The sequence below is a fragment of the Carassius gibelio genome, chromosome A12 (genome assembly GCF_023724105.1).
Source record: "Carassius gibelio isolate Cgi1373 ecotype wild population from Czech Republic chromosome A12, carGib1.2-hapl.c, whole genome shotgun sequence".
Classification (NCBI taxonomy): domain Eukaryota; kingdom Metazoa; phylum Chordata; class Actinopteri; order Cypriniformes; family Cyprinidae; genus Carassius; species Carassius gibelio.
This window is the reverse complement of record NC_068382.1, coordinates 8,093,887-8,110,119: the sequence shown is the minus strand read 5'-3', so window position 1 is coordinate 8,110,119 and position 16,233 is coordinate 8,093,887. Positions and strand designations below refer to the sequence as shown.

Below are 16,233 nucleotides of genomic sequence, written 5' to 3'. Positions count from 1 at the left end.
AACCAAAGACTGAACCTTCCTTTCCTAATTTATTGAGATTCACCTGTATATAGTGCATAAACAGAAATCATTTGGAGACATTTTATATTAAACAGCAAACATTTATTATTTTAAATGTAATAACTCAATTTAAAACTAATCGTGTTTTACAATTTGAAAACAAATACTACTGAATTATCCAATATTGAATATAATGACATATGATTTCAAATGTTCTAAACTAAGAATTTGGGATTTAAAAAATTTATAATATATCCTAAGAACTGGTTATCCTCACATATAGCAACTTGTTTTTTTTTTTTAAATATAGTAATAGAAACACAATTGGTAGAAAAAGAAACAGCTGTGTCATAAACTTCTTATTTACATTTAGTTTTTCATGTAACAAGATTCACAAGGGATCAAACAATATTTACAGATATCCTCAGTCAAGATCAAAAGCAAATCAAAGTGTACATCATTTTCAAGTGCAATAAATTAAATCATTTCATAAATGTGCACAAAGCGTATTTCTATAGCCAACACAAACTGGACAAGAGGAGTACTGTGATAACAGATAAAGTGGATGTGGCCGCTGATGAAGCTGCTGTTTGTTCCACCTGTGTTGTCACAACTCTACCATTCAAGGGCTGAACTCCTCTGAAGCTGTTGGTGATCAGAACTGAAGCATCTGGATCTTTGAAAAAGACAGTAGTGCTGAAGCGGTTGATCTGTTTGGAGAAATAAAATAAATACGGTGACTTTTTTTTAAACTCGGAATATGAAGAACATTGAATCAAATATATGATTTTCATGGATTATTGTACCATAGAGCTGTCTTTACTTACAAAGTTGTGACTGACTTTGATGGGCTCTTTAAACACGGTCCAAACCACAGCTTCATTACAGCTGGGTGTAGTTAGGGAGCCTTGATAACGGTAATATTTAGTCCTGTCCACACCTTCAATCAGACTGTTCAGTGTGGTTTGATTCATGATATCTGTGGTTGTATCACCTAAATATACAAATAAAATAAAATCAGTATGGTGTCATAAAACAACTTGGCTCTCTTTAGTTATGTGTTGTTAAATCATATTGGTGAACAGAGATTAACCAAATCCACCAATATTTGAGAATTCACTCAAAAAATACATAAGTAAATAAAACCTGACAAATATGTTTTTCACCTGAATTGGGGATGCTTGTCAAAAATGATGTAAGGACATCCCAGCTTTTTGTTTTGTTCACTTCACTGGTTCCCTGTTGTTAAAAGAAAAAAAATAGTAATAAAATAAAAAGCCTGTGTGTGCGCACAACTAAGCCATGAATATACTTTTAGGTTTGCGTTTCTTTCAGGATATAATAAATGACATGCTCACCTCTATGAAAAATCCAAGAACAGCCAATGCTGAGCTGTCTTTGGCAGCTAGAGCAGCTGACACACTCCCGTTGTATTTTGAATGAACATTTACAATGTGCAGCTATGAGACATGAAAGAACATAAACACTTAAAAATAAAGATTTTTATCGACATCAGTGGTACCACAAAGAAGATTTAACATCCATGGAACCTTCCCTTTGTACAGTACAAAAGGTTCTTTATAGTGAAAAAAAAGTTCTTCAGATTTTTTAAATTTACTTTAGACTTTGAAAAAAAAAAAAAAACAGATCTATCGCATCACAATATTTGATAATAGAGTACATTTCCAGGGAAAATTCATTCATTCATACCTCCATTGGGTATTGTTTGCCATCCACGGTGTGTTCGGAGCCAGGTGAGGAGCTGCCGTTACCCCAGTGGAGATGGAATTGTTTAGTGTTGTAAACACCTGGAAGACCCCCTCCTTGCACTGACATTTTCTCATCATCCAGGTTAACCACCACTGTGAAGACAATGGACATATTATGGCAAATTTACAAGAAGAGGTTTCTCAGTCTCTGTTTAATGCTGTGCAGAAATAGTATTTACACTGCAAATACAATGGCGCACTTTGGGTGCAGAGGTGGGTAGAGCAGGCTTAATTTAGTTTGGCTTTTATGCAACATTGCATCTTCATATTGAGTTTTAAGCAGGTACAGAGCAGCCTTAACTCATCTGTTAAAAGAAAATATACATTGATGCTGAGCACCACAGATGATTGATCTGCACTCCATTGCCGTACACCTACTTTTGCCAGTCTAAGTTTCTATTATATATTCTTCTGTTGTCTAAGAGTATATCACCTTCATCTCTTTGCTAGCTCACACTTTTGAACTTCTCTGTGCAACCTTTTTTATTGTGAAACTTCTCGTTACCTATCCTTAACGATTGGTTTTCTAAGTAGACATTCCTCATATAAGTCACTGAATAAGGGATTGCTGAAAGATTTTAGCAATTATATTTTGTAAAGACAAACAAATCCTGAGAAACAATCAAGTTAATTCTGCAAAATGTGAATTGCAATAAATGCAAGTAATATTAGAAAATGCAGGTTCCCAAGCGTGCAGTGATCCTTACCGGATTCGCCGGAGTTTAATATTGACATGAAGGTGGAGCTGTCATCAAAACCATTAAAGTTAAAGGAAGTCAGGTTAGGATTGCCCTGAACACTTGCAGTCACGATATTAATGGGAGATTGCATGGATCCATTGCAATATTTAGGGGCAATCTTGGGCCAGGTGGTAAAATCTATTACAAACAGATAAATACATAAATCACTTCACAACAAGTTTTTAATAAATTAATATTTTTAATAAAAAATGTATATCAAGTTTTATGTTGATTTAGGGTGCAACAAAAATTATAAATAAAATAAATGAATTAATCACACTTACTGCATTCTGCCTTGTGATAGCACCATTCTGTTTACAGTGAAATTACAATATTAATAAATATAAACAAATTAAACACTTTTAAAGAGCATTTAGTGCCTTCTTTAACAGGATCATGCAAAATAAAAATAAAAACGATATTATTCACTGCGTAAATTAAGTTCAACTTCAGTTAAACTCACCCACTGAAGCATCCGCACTGTGGACGGTGGGACACAGAAGAGCAGCAAAAATGACCAGCAAGACAACCATCTACATTAAAAATAAATTAATTAATTAAAGTATAATCATTAACAGCAGAAAGCAATACTGAATTTTATGTTATCATACAAGTTGGCATAATTAATTTAAATGACATGAGAAATGCGATCAATAATGTGTAGTCTGGTCTCACCTCTCTGGCTTGATTCAACTGTCTGCAGGGAGGAATGTGATGAGTTATTGGCTTCACTCTCGCCTTTAGTACTCTTCACTGCTCACCTGTAATGGGTGTGTCACTTCAGTTCATCTGCTGATGATAAACGACATTCCTATCGAACGCTCACATGTCACATTAGGCGTCGTTTATCTTCGGAGATTTCTTACGAATTCATGGCAGTAGCTTTGATTTAATCTTATCGCCTTTTTAACGTCTCAGCATCAGATCGGTCAGATTCTCTAAAACTCTTGTGATGGAGGGTGAAGACGAAGTAGTCTACACTACACTGCGCTTTCCCCTACCAGCCATCAAAATGAGTCGAAATAACTTTCATTATTAGCCATCGACCTTCAAATGTTTATTTTAAAATAGTAAATAAATAAATAAATTCTGGGTGCTTTTAAAAACAAGGATTCCTTAGTAGCCTAGTGGAACAACCCAAAAAGAACCAACCATAATTAGGTTTAATTAGATATAGGCTAATTCTAAATTTAACTGCCAGTGTCGTTATAAAAAAGGAATGTATGATATGACATTTTTCCAAAAAAAAAAAAAAATCATTCTTCCGTATCATGCAAAGGCGGAATAATATAAACAGAAACCATTAGCCTCTATTGTTACTGTCAATCATCCCCATTCTTCTTTAGAGGTTATTTTAAAGGGCGTTCACATTATCACGCGTGTTCGGCATCAGCTGATTTAAATTTCTATCCACCAAAAAAGTCACTATCCAACCCCCTTTCATTAGAAAACGTCATTATTTTACGAGGTGGCATGCGCTTTTTAGGGGAAAAATATGTAAATAAAATTTAAATATAGAGCCTAAGCATGAAGGACAACAGAAAGGTTAGGGACTTAAATATATCGAACAAATTCATACGAATCAGCTAATCCTTAAAAAGGAGGAGACGGTCTAATAATAAGTAAGTAAGGATAATTTGGGAAGGCTATACATTACAATACCACTTATGGCTTTTATATGACTAATGAGATACATAATAACCTAATTAAATAGCTTAAGAAGCCTATACAAAAAGAGGTTTACTTTCTCAGGGAAATAACCATAGTGTCATAGCTTCTGTGTACACAATCCTTTAGCAGTAATTACAGTCGCTCTTTTTAAGGATAGGCACACAATCCCACAACACAAATGTGCCCCACCTCAGCCAGATAAATTATATAATATAATTTCACTTATATTCATGTTCAGACTCATGCTGGGATGTTCCTTGAAACGAACTTTATAGAATGATCCATGATGCCACCAATGACATACTGCCTCTATACAATTACTTAAAATTACATCTAATTCTACAGAGCAATTGACACCGATTTAAAAGTATGCTGATGTGATTTTTTTTTTTTTTTTAGGCAACATACACTGAACAAAATTATAAACACAACACTTTTGTTTTTGCCCCCACTTTTCATGAGCTGAACTCAAAAGATCTAACACTTTTTCAATGTACACGAAAGGCCTATTTCTCTCAAGTGTTGTGTTTTTAATTTTGGTCAGTGAATAAACCACAAGGACATCATTAAATTCTAGTAAAGTTTTATCAATGCCTGGCTCCTTTACGAAGGCTCTTAAAAAAACACAATAATAATAAAATAAAATAAAATGTAAAATTACAAATAAATGTTATGCTTTTTAATAATTTGAATGCATTTCTTTAAAAAGCCAGCCCAGGATGAAGAGGAGATAAAAGTTTCTTTCCATGGGTGTAACACATGACTTCAGCTCTGAGTAACTCTATCTTTATCAGTTTGATCTGTTTTAGTCTATTGATTAAATCCGTCGGATGACTAAAAACTATTTAAAAAGTTACATAATACTTTTGTGAGGTGCCTATCTGCTGCACTACCTCTGCTTACCCGACTTTTAGTCTACATTTATTTTACTGTTACCTCTCAGGTTTTTCTGGTTAGCATTATCCCATTAGCTCTTCTTGAAGATGCTGTGACTCTCACCATCTGATTTTGTCTCTCCCTTTTTTAATGCAAACAACAAATAAATCCCAAATACTACATAATGTTATACAAATATTGCGAATGTGAAATGTTCTTTTCCATTTTCCTTGTCTGTTTCATACCACAGCTCAAAACAGTCTCTGGGGTTTGGTTGTGTTTGGTTCTTTTTCTTTTAGATGGAAAATTAAAAAATTACATATAAAGGAATACTGTGCCCACTGAGCAATTGCTACAAGATGTTCACTGTTAGACACACACACACACACACACGCACGCACGCACGCACCTACACACACACACACACACACACACACATATATATATATATATATATATATATATATATATATATATATATAATATACTTATTCAGCCTATGCACCACTTTACAAATGCTGAAAATGTATTATTTATTATCATAAAAGTTTCTTTGTATCTTTGTTCCTAGATTGATTTCAAGTCTTCAGGTTGACCTGTTTTTTTGTTTTTCATGACTGATACTTAAGTTTAGGTTTATATTTTAAATGTAATGTAACGTTCATGGAGGTGGTGTAGAGTTTTATGCAATTAAATCCTTCATTTGTCCTATTTGTGCTATTATAAGTAAACATGCTTCCTCAGAGATATATATATATATATATATATATATATATATATATATATATATATATATATATATATATATATATATAAAATTGAATATTAGATATGGGTATAAAAGAGTTCCTCATTCCTTGAACTTTAGTTCCAATTTGTGCATCTGGCTGTAAACTGTCAGTAAACTTACAGACATTAATTTGAGCCGTAATGGTTAGAGTCTAACTTGTAACCCAAAGGTTGCAGGTTCGAGTCTTGTACCAGCAGGGATTGTAGGTGGGAGGAATGAATAACCAGCCCTCTCTCCCACCTTTAATACCACGACTGAGGTGAGACCCTTGAGCAAGGCACTGAAGCCCCACCTGCTCCCTGGACGCCGCAGCATAAATGGCTGCCCACTGCTCCGGGTGTGTGTTCACTGCTCTGTGTGTGTGAGAGCACTTTGGACGGGTTAAATGCAGGGCACGAATTCTGAGTATGGGTTACCATACCTTCACTTTCACTTTGGTTAATTTAGGTAATTCTACAAGAAAGTGTCCCTGGAAGAACAGAAATGAGAATCCATGTTCTTTAACCAATTTATTTTAATGAGAGTCATGAAAACAAAAATACGTTTTTGAAACTCAAGATGCAGTGCATTTTTGTAGGGCTGTGACTTTTAATGATCTGTATCAATATTATAAGGGTTCCTTCTCTGAACAACATTTGTCATGGGGTCATGTTACATTTATATTTTATTACAAAAAAAGGATGGATAATGAAATTATACTGATTATATTAACTATATCAAATTTACATGATCCATTATTCTTAAAAAAATATATATATATTTGAAGTTATTAATCATTGTTTCCCTGTATTCTGTTTATTGTTTGGTTGTAAAAAAAAAAAAAAAAAAAAAAACATCTAGCTATTTCTATCATAGCTAAGTGCTTAAAATAACAACAAATAGTTTTGTAAGTTGAAGTTATGTAAGCTAAGTTTTTTTTCCCTCTCTCTCTTTGTCTTCTCTTTCGTTCTCTTCATTCCGCGTGTATATGCTCATACAAAAGGAATAAGATCATGTGCTTTCTGTCTTTAATTTGCACAATGGAGGGGAGGTTTTAAGTGACCCATAAATATGTTTGCGGGTGTGCGACTCATCATTAAACTGTAGCTTATTCAACTAGTCTTGCAGTGTTCTCCACAACTGGCACTCTTGATAAATAAGTGTGAAAAAACTGGATTTGCTGTTCATCCTATTTGTCTTTCATTAAAGAAAATTTTATGAAAATTTGCTCACCCTAAGGGCATCCAAGATGTAGATGAGTTAACATTCTAGATGAGTTTATTTCTCCATCTGAGCATATTTAAAATTACATCTCTTGCTCACCAATGGATCCTCTGCAGTAAATGGGTGCTGTCAGAATGAGAGTCCAAACAGCTGATAAAAACATCCACAAGCTGTGTGTTTGTAATCAATAAAGCAATGCATCATAATGATGTTTTTTTAACTGCAATGCATGATAATGATGTTTAATTATTTAAAATTTAAATAATTTAATAATAAATAAATGAATAAACCAACAAACAAACAATTTCATTTTTTTTCTCAGTCTGGCTGAGCTGACGTTTGTATGTTTAGTTGGTCAACTAGCTAAAAATCCAACCAGCTAACCAACTCTTTTTTTTTAGTAGGGTAAACATATTGAATGCAATATCCATAAAACTACAGTAGATAGTCCTTGCTATAATCTTTATAATCTTTCTGTCCTAGGATATAATAAAATACATGAATAATGTACCAATATAAAGAAAAATGCATGGCTTTTTCTGACTTACAATGAGTAAAATGAATGTTTTGTATTTAATCTACATGCATAATTTTCGGATTGGGGCTCCTGATTGGTCAGGTGCTGTAGGACTGCATACACTTCAAATGAACAGTCACATGCGGTTGAGAGCAGTGGAAGAATAGACCACGCGATTGTTCTGCATTTATATGTTGTCATAGGAAATGTGTTGGAAGCCTTAGCAGCTAAAAAAAAACAACAACCACAAAAAAAAAAAAAAAAACTAAAACTAAAAGTCACAAGGAGCTGACCTGGAAAATGATATGACAACATTCATCATTTTACTGATTGCACTGATTTAGCAGAGGCGCGTGTGTATGTGGTAACATGTTCAAATCACAAGGGCTCTGCACCTGCTGCCAAAGGAATTTGGTGTAGATATGTAGTGTTCTTTAAGAGATGAGTGTGATAAGAGACAATGACACAGGAAACAGAGTGTTGAAAGAGGGAGGAATATAGGGGAGATGGAGGCTAGAAAACATGATGGTAATATGACAACAAGATAAAACAACTGATATAGGCTACACATCACCTGAGCAGAAAACACATGTGGACTTGTCAATCAAGCAATGTTATGTAAGCAGATATGAGATTATGAAACATACAGATTCCCCTCTGTAGGCTAGAGACTGGTGATGCGTTTAAACAGTTATTAACACTGTAAGTCTTTATTTAAAAAAATCTATACATTTTCCTTTTATAACAACGCATACATACATACATACATACACACACACACATATATATATATATATATATATATATATATATATATATATGTTGTGGAGTAAAGGCGTTGCACAATGTATTTTTTATATATATATGCATGATCACGTTTAATTGCTGTGTTTTTCTTTGGAGTGAATTGTTTTTCTTTCGTGTGGATTTGCTGTGTTGTATTTGTAAAACAGTTCCCTATAGCCACACCTCTATTCCTGATAGATTAATGAACTAATAAGTGATGGATACTGGGCGGAGAGGGTAATTTGTTCCCTTATAAAAAGACGTAACAGTGACTGACGGGGTGTGGCAGCATTGTGTATTCGTAACTGAAGTTAACACAGTGAGCGAGAAATCACGTTGTGCCTGCATCAGAGCGTGAGTGTTTGTGTTTCACTCATGTTGAGACGGCCTATGGCTATGAGAGACTGCAGTGCACGGTAGACGAGTGACCACAACGTTGACGATTCGCGGAACACTGTTGGAGTAGCAGCGTGTGAGACGGGCTGAGGGCCGGCTGCGAGGGATTACCGGGAGTGTTGGGAGACGATAAGAAAACGACGTGGTTCTTCTGCCGTGAATACATTGGACTGGATAGCAGGGTTGCTGTCCAGTCATGCAGGGAGTACGCTCTGACTTCTACCTTGCGGTGCGCCCATCCAATTTAGTTTTACTGCCTCATAACAGACGAAAACCATCCGTTGTGTATAGTTGTACCTGAGTGACATCTTGAATCGGCTGATATTAAGGAAATTTTAGTTGTATTTAATGTTTTTAAACGGTTGATGTGACTTGGACATCGTATGCTGGCAGTTTTTCCCTTTTTTTTGTCTTTCAGCATCGGGCTAATGCTGATCTCTGTGTGACTGAGTGTTAACAGACAGCCGCTGTAATACCAGGGTCTAGTAAAGACGGAGTTAAACCCTGCCCTTGAGCTGAAGATCTGGACTTTGGACTTGCTTGTTGTTGGATAAATTTGATGTTTTCCTTGCAACTAATTTTATTGTAATAAATTGTTCTTCTACTGTGCATTTCTGGGTGTTGGTTTCCACTGTTCCCTCCTCCGATTAAGAACCGTGTGTTAATATTGGGTTCCTGGGGTCTTAGTTTCTACTCTAGGTGGCGTAGTCGGCTACAAAAGTTAAATGTTATAGACACATTCGGCCACTGACATAATTTGGCGTAGTCGGCAGGATTCGGATACGGGAACGGTGGAACAGCACTTGATAGAATATCTAAACAAAAAATAATAATGATGATGCCAGTGTTTCCTGGTGCCCCTTGGGTGCCCAAGTTTACGGGTGCTGATTGTGATTTGAAGTATGGAGATTGGAAAGAACGAATGCAAGGGCTTTTAGAAGCACAAGATGTACCTGAAGCAAAGAAAGTTAAAATTGTAATGGGTGCCCTGGGTGGTGATGCAAAGCGGGAAATAAGCGTTTTGGCTGATGGAGATAGGGATAAGGCCAGTAAGATTTTTGAGCATTTAGACACCTTGTATGCTGGAGAAATACCTCTTCCTGTCCTTAGGTCACATTTTTTTAGTTGCAGACAGAGACAAGATGAATCTTTTAAGATGTTCGTGTTGCGATTTACGAGAACTCTATTGTAGGTTGCAGCGACGTAGTCCAGAAGGGGCCCTTGTTGAAGATCAACTGAAGGAGCAGTTGTTGCTGGGGTTGGAGGATGGACCTTTTCTGAGAGCTTTGAGAACATATGCACGCCGAAACCCAGAAGGAACATTCACAGATTTGCATCAAGAGGCTTTACTGTTGGAAGCAGAATACCGTCATCCAAGGTATGAACTGGCTTGTGCTGCTATTAGTGGGCCTGGTAGGGTTGATTCTCGCTTACAGGAGACTGACTGGAAAGCTGAATTAAAGCGAGAAATTCTGGAGGAGGTTAAGGGACAGATGCGAGAACTGACACAGGAAATGATGAAGGAGTTGAAGTCATCTAGTCCAGTGGCACAACTAAATCATGCACAACCTAATTCTGTACCTTTCCAGCCACAAACTGTTTCTTCTAGGCGACAAAGGGGGCAGTCTTCTTTGAATATGTGGGATGCAGAGGGGAGGCCGATCTGTCGGCACTGTCAACAGTCAGGACATATAGCAAGGTATTGTAAGGAAAGTCTGCTGCCTAATGGAAATTTAAACTAATTTGCCCTGCTGCAGAGGTCCAGGCGGTGGGGCCAGTAAGAGTATCAGAAAATTCAAGGACCATTTCTTCTTTCATTGGCTGTCCGATGGTGAGTGTTACGATTCAGAACATTAAGTGTACAGGACTGTTGGACACCGGCTCTCAAGTTACGCTGATGCAACAGAGTATGTTTGAGGAGAAGTTCCCTCAGTATAAGTTGGGCCAAGCCCCTGTTTTGATTTTACGAGCTGCAAATGGCCTAGAAATCCCCTATATTGGATATGCTTCGTTTGATTTTAATGTTGCTGGAGTCCAAGTTTTAGAGCGGGGTGTTGTCATTGTAAAAGATTAATTTTCTACAAACCCTTTAATAATTGGTATGAACGTAATTTCACAATGTTGGAGTGCTCTCTTCCAGAATGAGGGGCATTCTTCATCTTTGTTCCAGAGTACCAGAGAACGACAAGCATGGCAGCAGGTCATGGCAGTTTGTCAGCGTGTTGCAGCATGCACTCACGAAGATGGGTTACTGGGCAATGTGTGGTTGGCTAACAGACGAGGTGTACGTGTTCCACCAAGGAGTGAAGTTGTGGTTTGGGGACGTTTTCGAATGGATCTGCGACAGCGTGATTACTGTGGACTTATGGAGCCTGTGTCTGAACAACCTGTGGCTGCTGCACGAACAATTGCCATGGTAAGGGGTGGTAGAATCTCTGTGAGACTCTGTAATATACACCCATACAGTGTTTTTGTAGGAAAATATCAGAAGCTTGGACGGCTATATGAAATCAATAGCTCTGATATTCACGGCTGCAGGGATCTTGGATTAACCTTGAATACTGAAGGCATTGTGGAGGTGAGGCTTACTGAAGCTAGCCGCCTCGTAGAAGATGCAGTTTCCCCTGATATAGGTCAATTTTCTCAAAGATCTGATTTGACCACACGGCAGTGCCAAGACCTCGATGCACTTTTGAGAAAATGGTCTAAAGTTTTCTCTGAGAGTGAGGAGGATGTGGGGTACACAGAAGTGGTACAGCATAGGATCCACACTGGAAATGTGCCTCCCATTCGGGAGAGGTTTCGACCATTGCCTCCTATGATGTATCAAGAAATGAAAGCCTTGTTGGCTGACATGTTGAATAAAGGAGTCATCTCTGAGAGTGCTAGTCCATGGGCAGCCCCAGTGGTGATGGTGAAGAAAAAGGATGGGAGTTGGAGATTCTGTGTGGACTATAGGAAATTGAACGCCGTCACCCACAAAGATGCGTTTCCTCTTCCCAGAATTGAGGAGACTCTGACCACTTTGAAGAAGGCTGAGTGGTTCAGTACTCTGGACCTAGCAAGTGGGTATTGGCAGGTGGGTGTAGACCCAGAAGATCGTCCTAAGACTGCCTTCGCCACCCCTTTGGGGCTATACGAATTTCGGCGTATGCCTTTTGGTCTGTGTAATGGACCTGCCACATTTCAGCGGTTAATGCAACGTTGCCTAAGTGGCTATTTAATAGATTTTTCTCTGGTGTACTTGGATGACATTATTGTGTACTCATCTGACTTTTCTACTCATCTTAGCCATCTTGAACAGATATTCCAGCGGCTGTCTCATTATGGGTTAACATGTGGTGGACAAGGCTGGCGTACATCCTGACCCTGGAAAGACAGCAGCAGTCCAAGGTTGGCCTACCCCTACCACAGTTCGGGAGGTAAGGGCCTTCTTGGGCCTTGCAGGCTACTACAGGCGTTTTATTGCTAATTTTTCCAAAATCGCTCAACCTCTAAATGCTCTCTTGGTTGGCATTCCTGTAGATAAAAAGTCTGGTACACGTCAGATTGAGTGGACCACTACATGTCAGTCTGCATTTGAGACCTTGAAGTCTTGTTTGACAAAAGCCCCTGTATTAGCCTATGCGGACTTCGCTTTACCGTTTGTCGTGTACACAGATGCCAGCCACCAAGGCTTAGGTGCTGTTCTGTCACAAGTGCAGGATGGAAGGGAGCATGTGATTGCTTATGCTAGCCGAAGCCTTCACCCTGCAGAGAGAAATGATTCAAATTATAGTTCCTTTTAAACTAGAGTTATTAGCATTGAAGTGGGCTGTAACAGAAAAATTTAAAGACTACTTGACTGGATCAAAGTTTACAGTAGTTACAGATAACAACCCTGTGGCCCACTTACAAACAGCTAAGCTCGGGGCCGTGGAACAACGCTGGGTGGCCCAACTAGCCAGTTATGATTTTGTAGTGAAATATCGGGCGGGGCGGGAAAATGATAATGCAGACAGTTTGTCCCGATTACCTGTGTCCATAACAGAGCAGAATCAGCTTGCAGAGGTCCAGCAGATTGATGCTAATGGAGGTGCTGTCACTCTTGGTATTTTGGGGATCGATGAGTGGCGAGAGGCACAACAAGGGGATGATGAACTCCAGGTGGTTATGCGGTATGTAAGGTCTGCCAGTGTACCAACCACCTTTGAGAGAAGAGCATTACCTCTGAGGGTACAACAGTTGCTTCGCCACGTATCACGACTTGTAATCCATGATGGAGTGTTGTACAAAAAGATGATTGATCCAAATACCCAGGAGTGTCGATTGCAGATTGTTTGTCCAGCTGTCCAGCAAGAGGAGGTGTGGAGGCGATATCATGAAGCATTGGCCCATGCAGGTGTTGAACGTACGTTGACCAGAGTGCGGTTGCACTTTTACTGGCCTAAGATGGAGGAGATGATGCGAGGGTTCCATTCTGGGTGCGTTGCCTGTAGCCTGCAGAAGGGTAGGGACAGTCATAAAGCACCCCTTAATCCCATCACAGTGTCTTGTCCATTAGAAGTGGTGGCTTTAGACTTTTTGTCCTTAGGACGACCTACTGATAGCTACCAAAACATATTAGTTATGGTAGATATGTTTACTCGCTACGCATGGGCAATTCCAACAAAAGATCAGACTGCCCAAACCACTGTGAGAGACCTTTGGCTGCCCTTTGCGTTTCCATTCAGATAGAGGACCAAATTTTGAGTCTGAGTTGGTTCAGGAGTTTTGCCTGTTATATGGAACGGTGAAGAGTCGAACTACTTCCTATCACCCTGCAGGAAATGGTAGGGTAGAACGTGTTAACCAGACATTGTTAAATATGCTCCGTACATTGGGACAAGAGAAACAGGATAGGTGGCCTGATTTCCTCCCTGAGCTGATGCAAGCCTACAACAACACTATTCATAGCGCCACAGGGTTTGCTCCAGCATATCTGATGTTTGGGCGTACAGTGAGGATCCCGGTAGATTTGGGGTTGGGTGTAGTGTTTGATCAGCAGAAGTGGGATCATGGAGGGTGGGTCCAGGATCATTATAAAAAGTTAAAGTGGGCTTACGCCGTAGCTAAGAACAACATGGATCAGGCTGCTGAGAAAATGAAACAGATTTATGATCGTGGGGCTAAGGATGTACCTTTGTTAGATGGTCAGCGAGTCTGGGTTAGGGACCGAAATAGGCAAGGTCGGGGAAAGTTGTGTGGTTGGTGGAGTCCAGTGCCCCATATTGTAATAGGAACATTGGGAGAGACTGGGTTGGTGTATCGGGTAAGACCTGAACAGGGAGGGAAGGAAAAGGTTCTACACCGTAATGCACTTAAATTGTGTGCTGCCTCTGAAGGGGAAGTTCTAGCACCCCCTAGTACCGTGAATACCACGCCTATAGTCACAGCTCAAGACCCTGTACCATATAGTGTTTGGGTTGCTTCAGAACCTGTAAATATGGGGAATGAGACGGTTAGACGATCTACACGTACAAATGTCGGACAGCGACCTATGAGATATAGAGAGTGATTTGAATAACTTTTGGGCAGGGACTGCTTTTATTTTACTGTGGGGGGGTGTTGTGGAGTAAAGGCGTTGCACAATGTATTTTTTATATATATATGCATGATCACGTTTAATTGCTGTGTTTTTCTTTGGAGTGAATTGTTTTTCTTTCGTGTGGATTTGCTGTGTTGTATTTGTAAAACAGTTCCCTATAGCCACACCTCTATTCCTGATAGATTAATGAACTAATAAGTGATGGATACTGGGCGGAGAGGGTAATTTGTTCCCTTATAAAAAGACGTAACAGTGACTGACGGGGTGTGGCAGCATTGTGTATTCGTAACTGAAGTTAACACAGTGAGCGAGAAATCACGTTGTGCCTGCATCAGAGCGTGAGTGTTTGTGTTTCACTCATGTTGAGACGGCCTATGGCTATGAGAGACTGCAGTGCACGGTAGACGAGTGACCACAACGTTGACGATTCGCGGAACACTGTTGGAGTAGCAGCGTGTGAGACGGGCTGAGGGCCGGCTGCGAGGGATTACCGGGAGTGTTGGGAGACGATAAGAAAACGACGTGGTTCTTCTGCCGTGAATACATTGGACTGGATAGCAGGGTTGCTGTCCAGTCATGCAGTGAGTACGCTCTGACTTCTACCTTGCGGTGCGCCCATCCAATTTAGTTTTACTGCCTCATAACAGACGAAAACCATCCGTTGTGTATAGTTGTACATGAGTGACATCTTGAATCGGCTGATATTAAGGAAATTTTAGTTGTTTTTAATGTTTTTAAACGGTTGATGTGACTTGGACATCGTATGCTGGCAGTTTTTCCCTTTTTTTTTGTCTTTCAGCATCGGGCTAATACTGATCTCTATGTGTGACTGAGTGTTAACAGACAGCCGCTGTAATACCGGGGTCTAGTAAAGACGGAGTTAAACCCTGCCCTTGAGCTGAAGATCTGGACTTTGGACTTGCTTGTTGTTGGATAAATTTGATGTTTTCCTTGCAACTAATTTTATTGTAATAAATTGTTCTTCTACTGTGCATTTCTGGGTGTTGGTTTCCACTGTTCCCTCCTCCGATAAAGAACCGTGTGTTAATATTGGGTTCCTGGGGTCTTAGTTTCTACTCTAGGTGGCGTAGTCGTCTACAAAAGTTAAATGTTATAGACACATTCGGCCACTGACATATATATATATATGACATTTTACTCTCTTCTAAGCATAATGTCATGTTTAGTTCCTATTTATTTATTGTGTGTGTGTGTGTGTGTGTGTGTGTGTGTGTTTGTTTGTTTTATTTGCAATAATAACATTACAAATGTTTGATGCCAGCATAAAAACCAGGAAAAAGAAAAAGGAACAAAACACACAAAGGACACAAGTGCACTAAGTAATTAATACTTTTATAAACATTTTTCTTGGGCTATACTACTCCAATTAGTGAAAGTTTGTATTCTATCCCCATTAATCCTTGGAATGCTGCCTTCTAAACAGGCAATATCATGAAAAGACAGCAGCCAGAATCTTCTAAGTTCCATGTCAGTGTGAACCATTGCTGTGAATGTTTTTTTTGTTTAGTTTTTTAGCAGCAGCAGTGAAACAAAATATTAACAATCTTCTTTGAACTTAAACTTTTGTTCTCTTAACATATACATAAGAAAATAAAAATCTAAATAGGCTGAGGCTGAATACAAATTGTCAACATAATTAATAAACAACTAGGCTATATCTGGTAAAAGATATCAGCGCAGAAATAATAATAATAAAAAAAATTAATAAGAAACCCTATGTTGAAAAAAGTGCATCATTTTCAGGTAGCTATGTTCAAAATCCTGTGAAACATTATGGACCGTTGACGTAGACTATAACATGTTTTAATGTCTGTAATAATTTCACCACTACCAACAATGCATTTAATTAATATTTTAGTTTTCATGTCTTAAAATGTATTATATAAAAACAGTGATGC

At 38.6% G+C, this 16,233-nt stretch overlaps 1 protein-coding gene across 1 annotated transcript; it reads right to left on the bottom strand.

The window, feature by feature from the left end:
- Nucleotides 1-485: 485 nt before the first annotated feature.
- Nucleotides 486-3,042, bottom strand: LOC128025049 (carbonic anhydrase 4). Its single transcript, XM_052611034.1, has 8 exons — nt 2,973-3,042; nt 2,794-2,820; nt 2,477-2,647; nt 1,711-1,862; nt 1,359-1,460; nt 1,167-1,239; nt 828-994; nt 486-710 (listed from the first exon to the last, which is right to left on the bottom strand). The coding sequence occupies exons 1-8, from the start codon at nt 3,040-3,042 to the stop codon at nt 513-515; spliced, it is 960 nt and encodes a 319-aa protein (XP_052466994.1). The 3' UTR covers nt 486-512.
- Nucleotides 3,043-16,233: the final 13,191 nt, after the last annotated feature.

Coding starts and splice junctions, on each gene's coding strand:
- LOC128025049 (XM_052611034.1), bottom strand. CDS start 3,042: ATGGTTGTCTTGCTGGTCATTTTTGCTGCTCTTCTGTGTCCCACCGTC. Junction 1,863..2,476: donor ATTAAACTCCGGCGAATCCG/GTAAGGATCACT, acceptor TTGTCTTCACAG/TGGTGGTTAACCTGGATGAT. Junction 1,461..1,710: donor GCAAACAATACCCAATGGAG/GTATGAATGAAT, acceptor CATGTCTCATAG/CTGCACATTGTAAATGTTCA.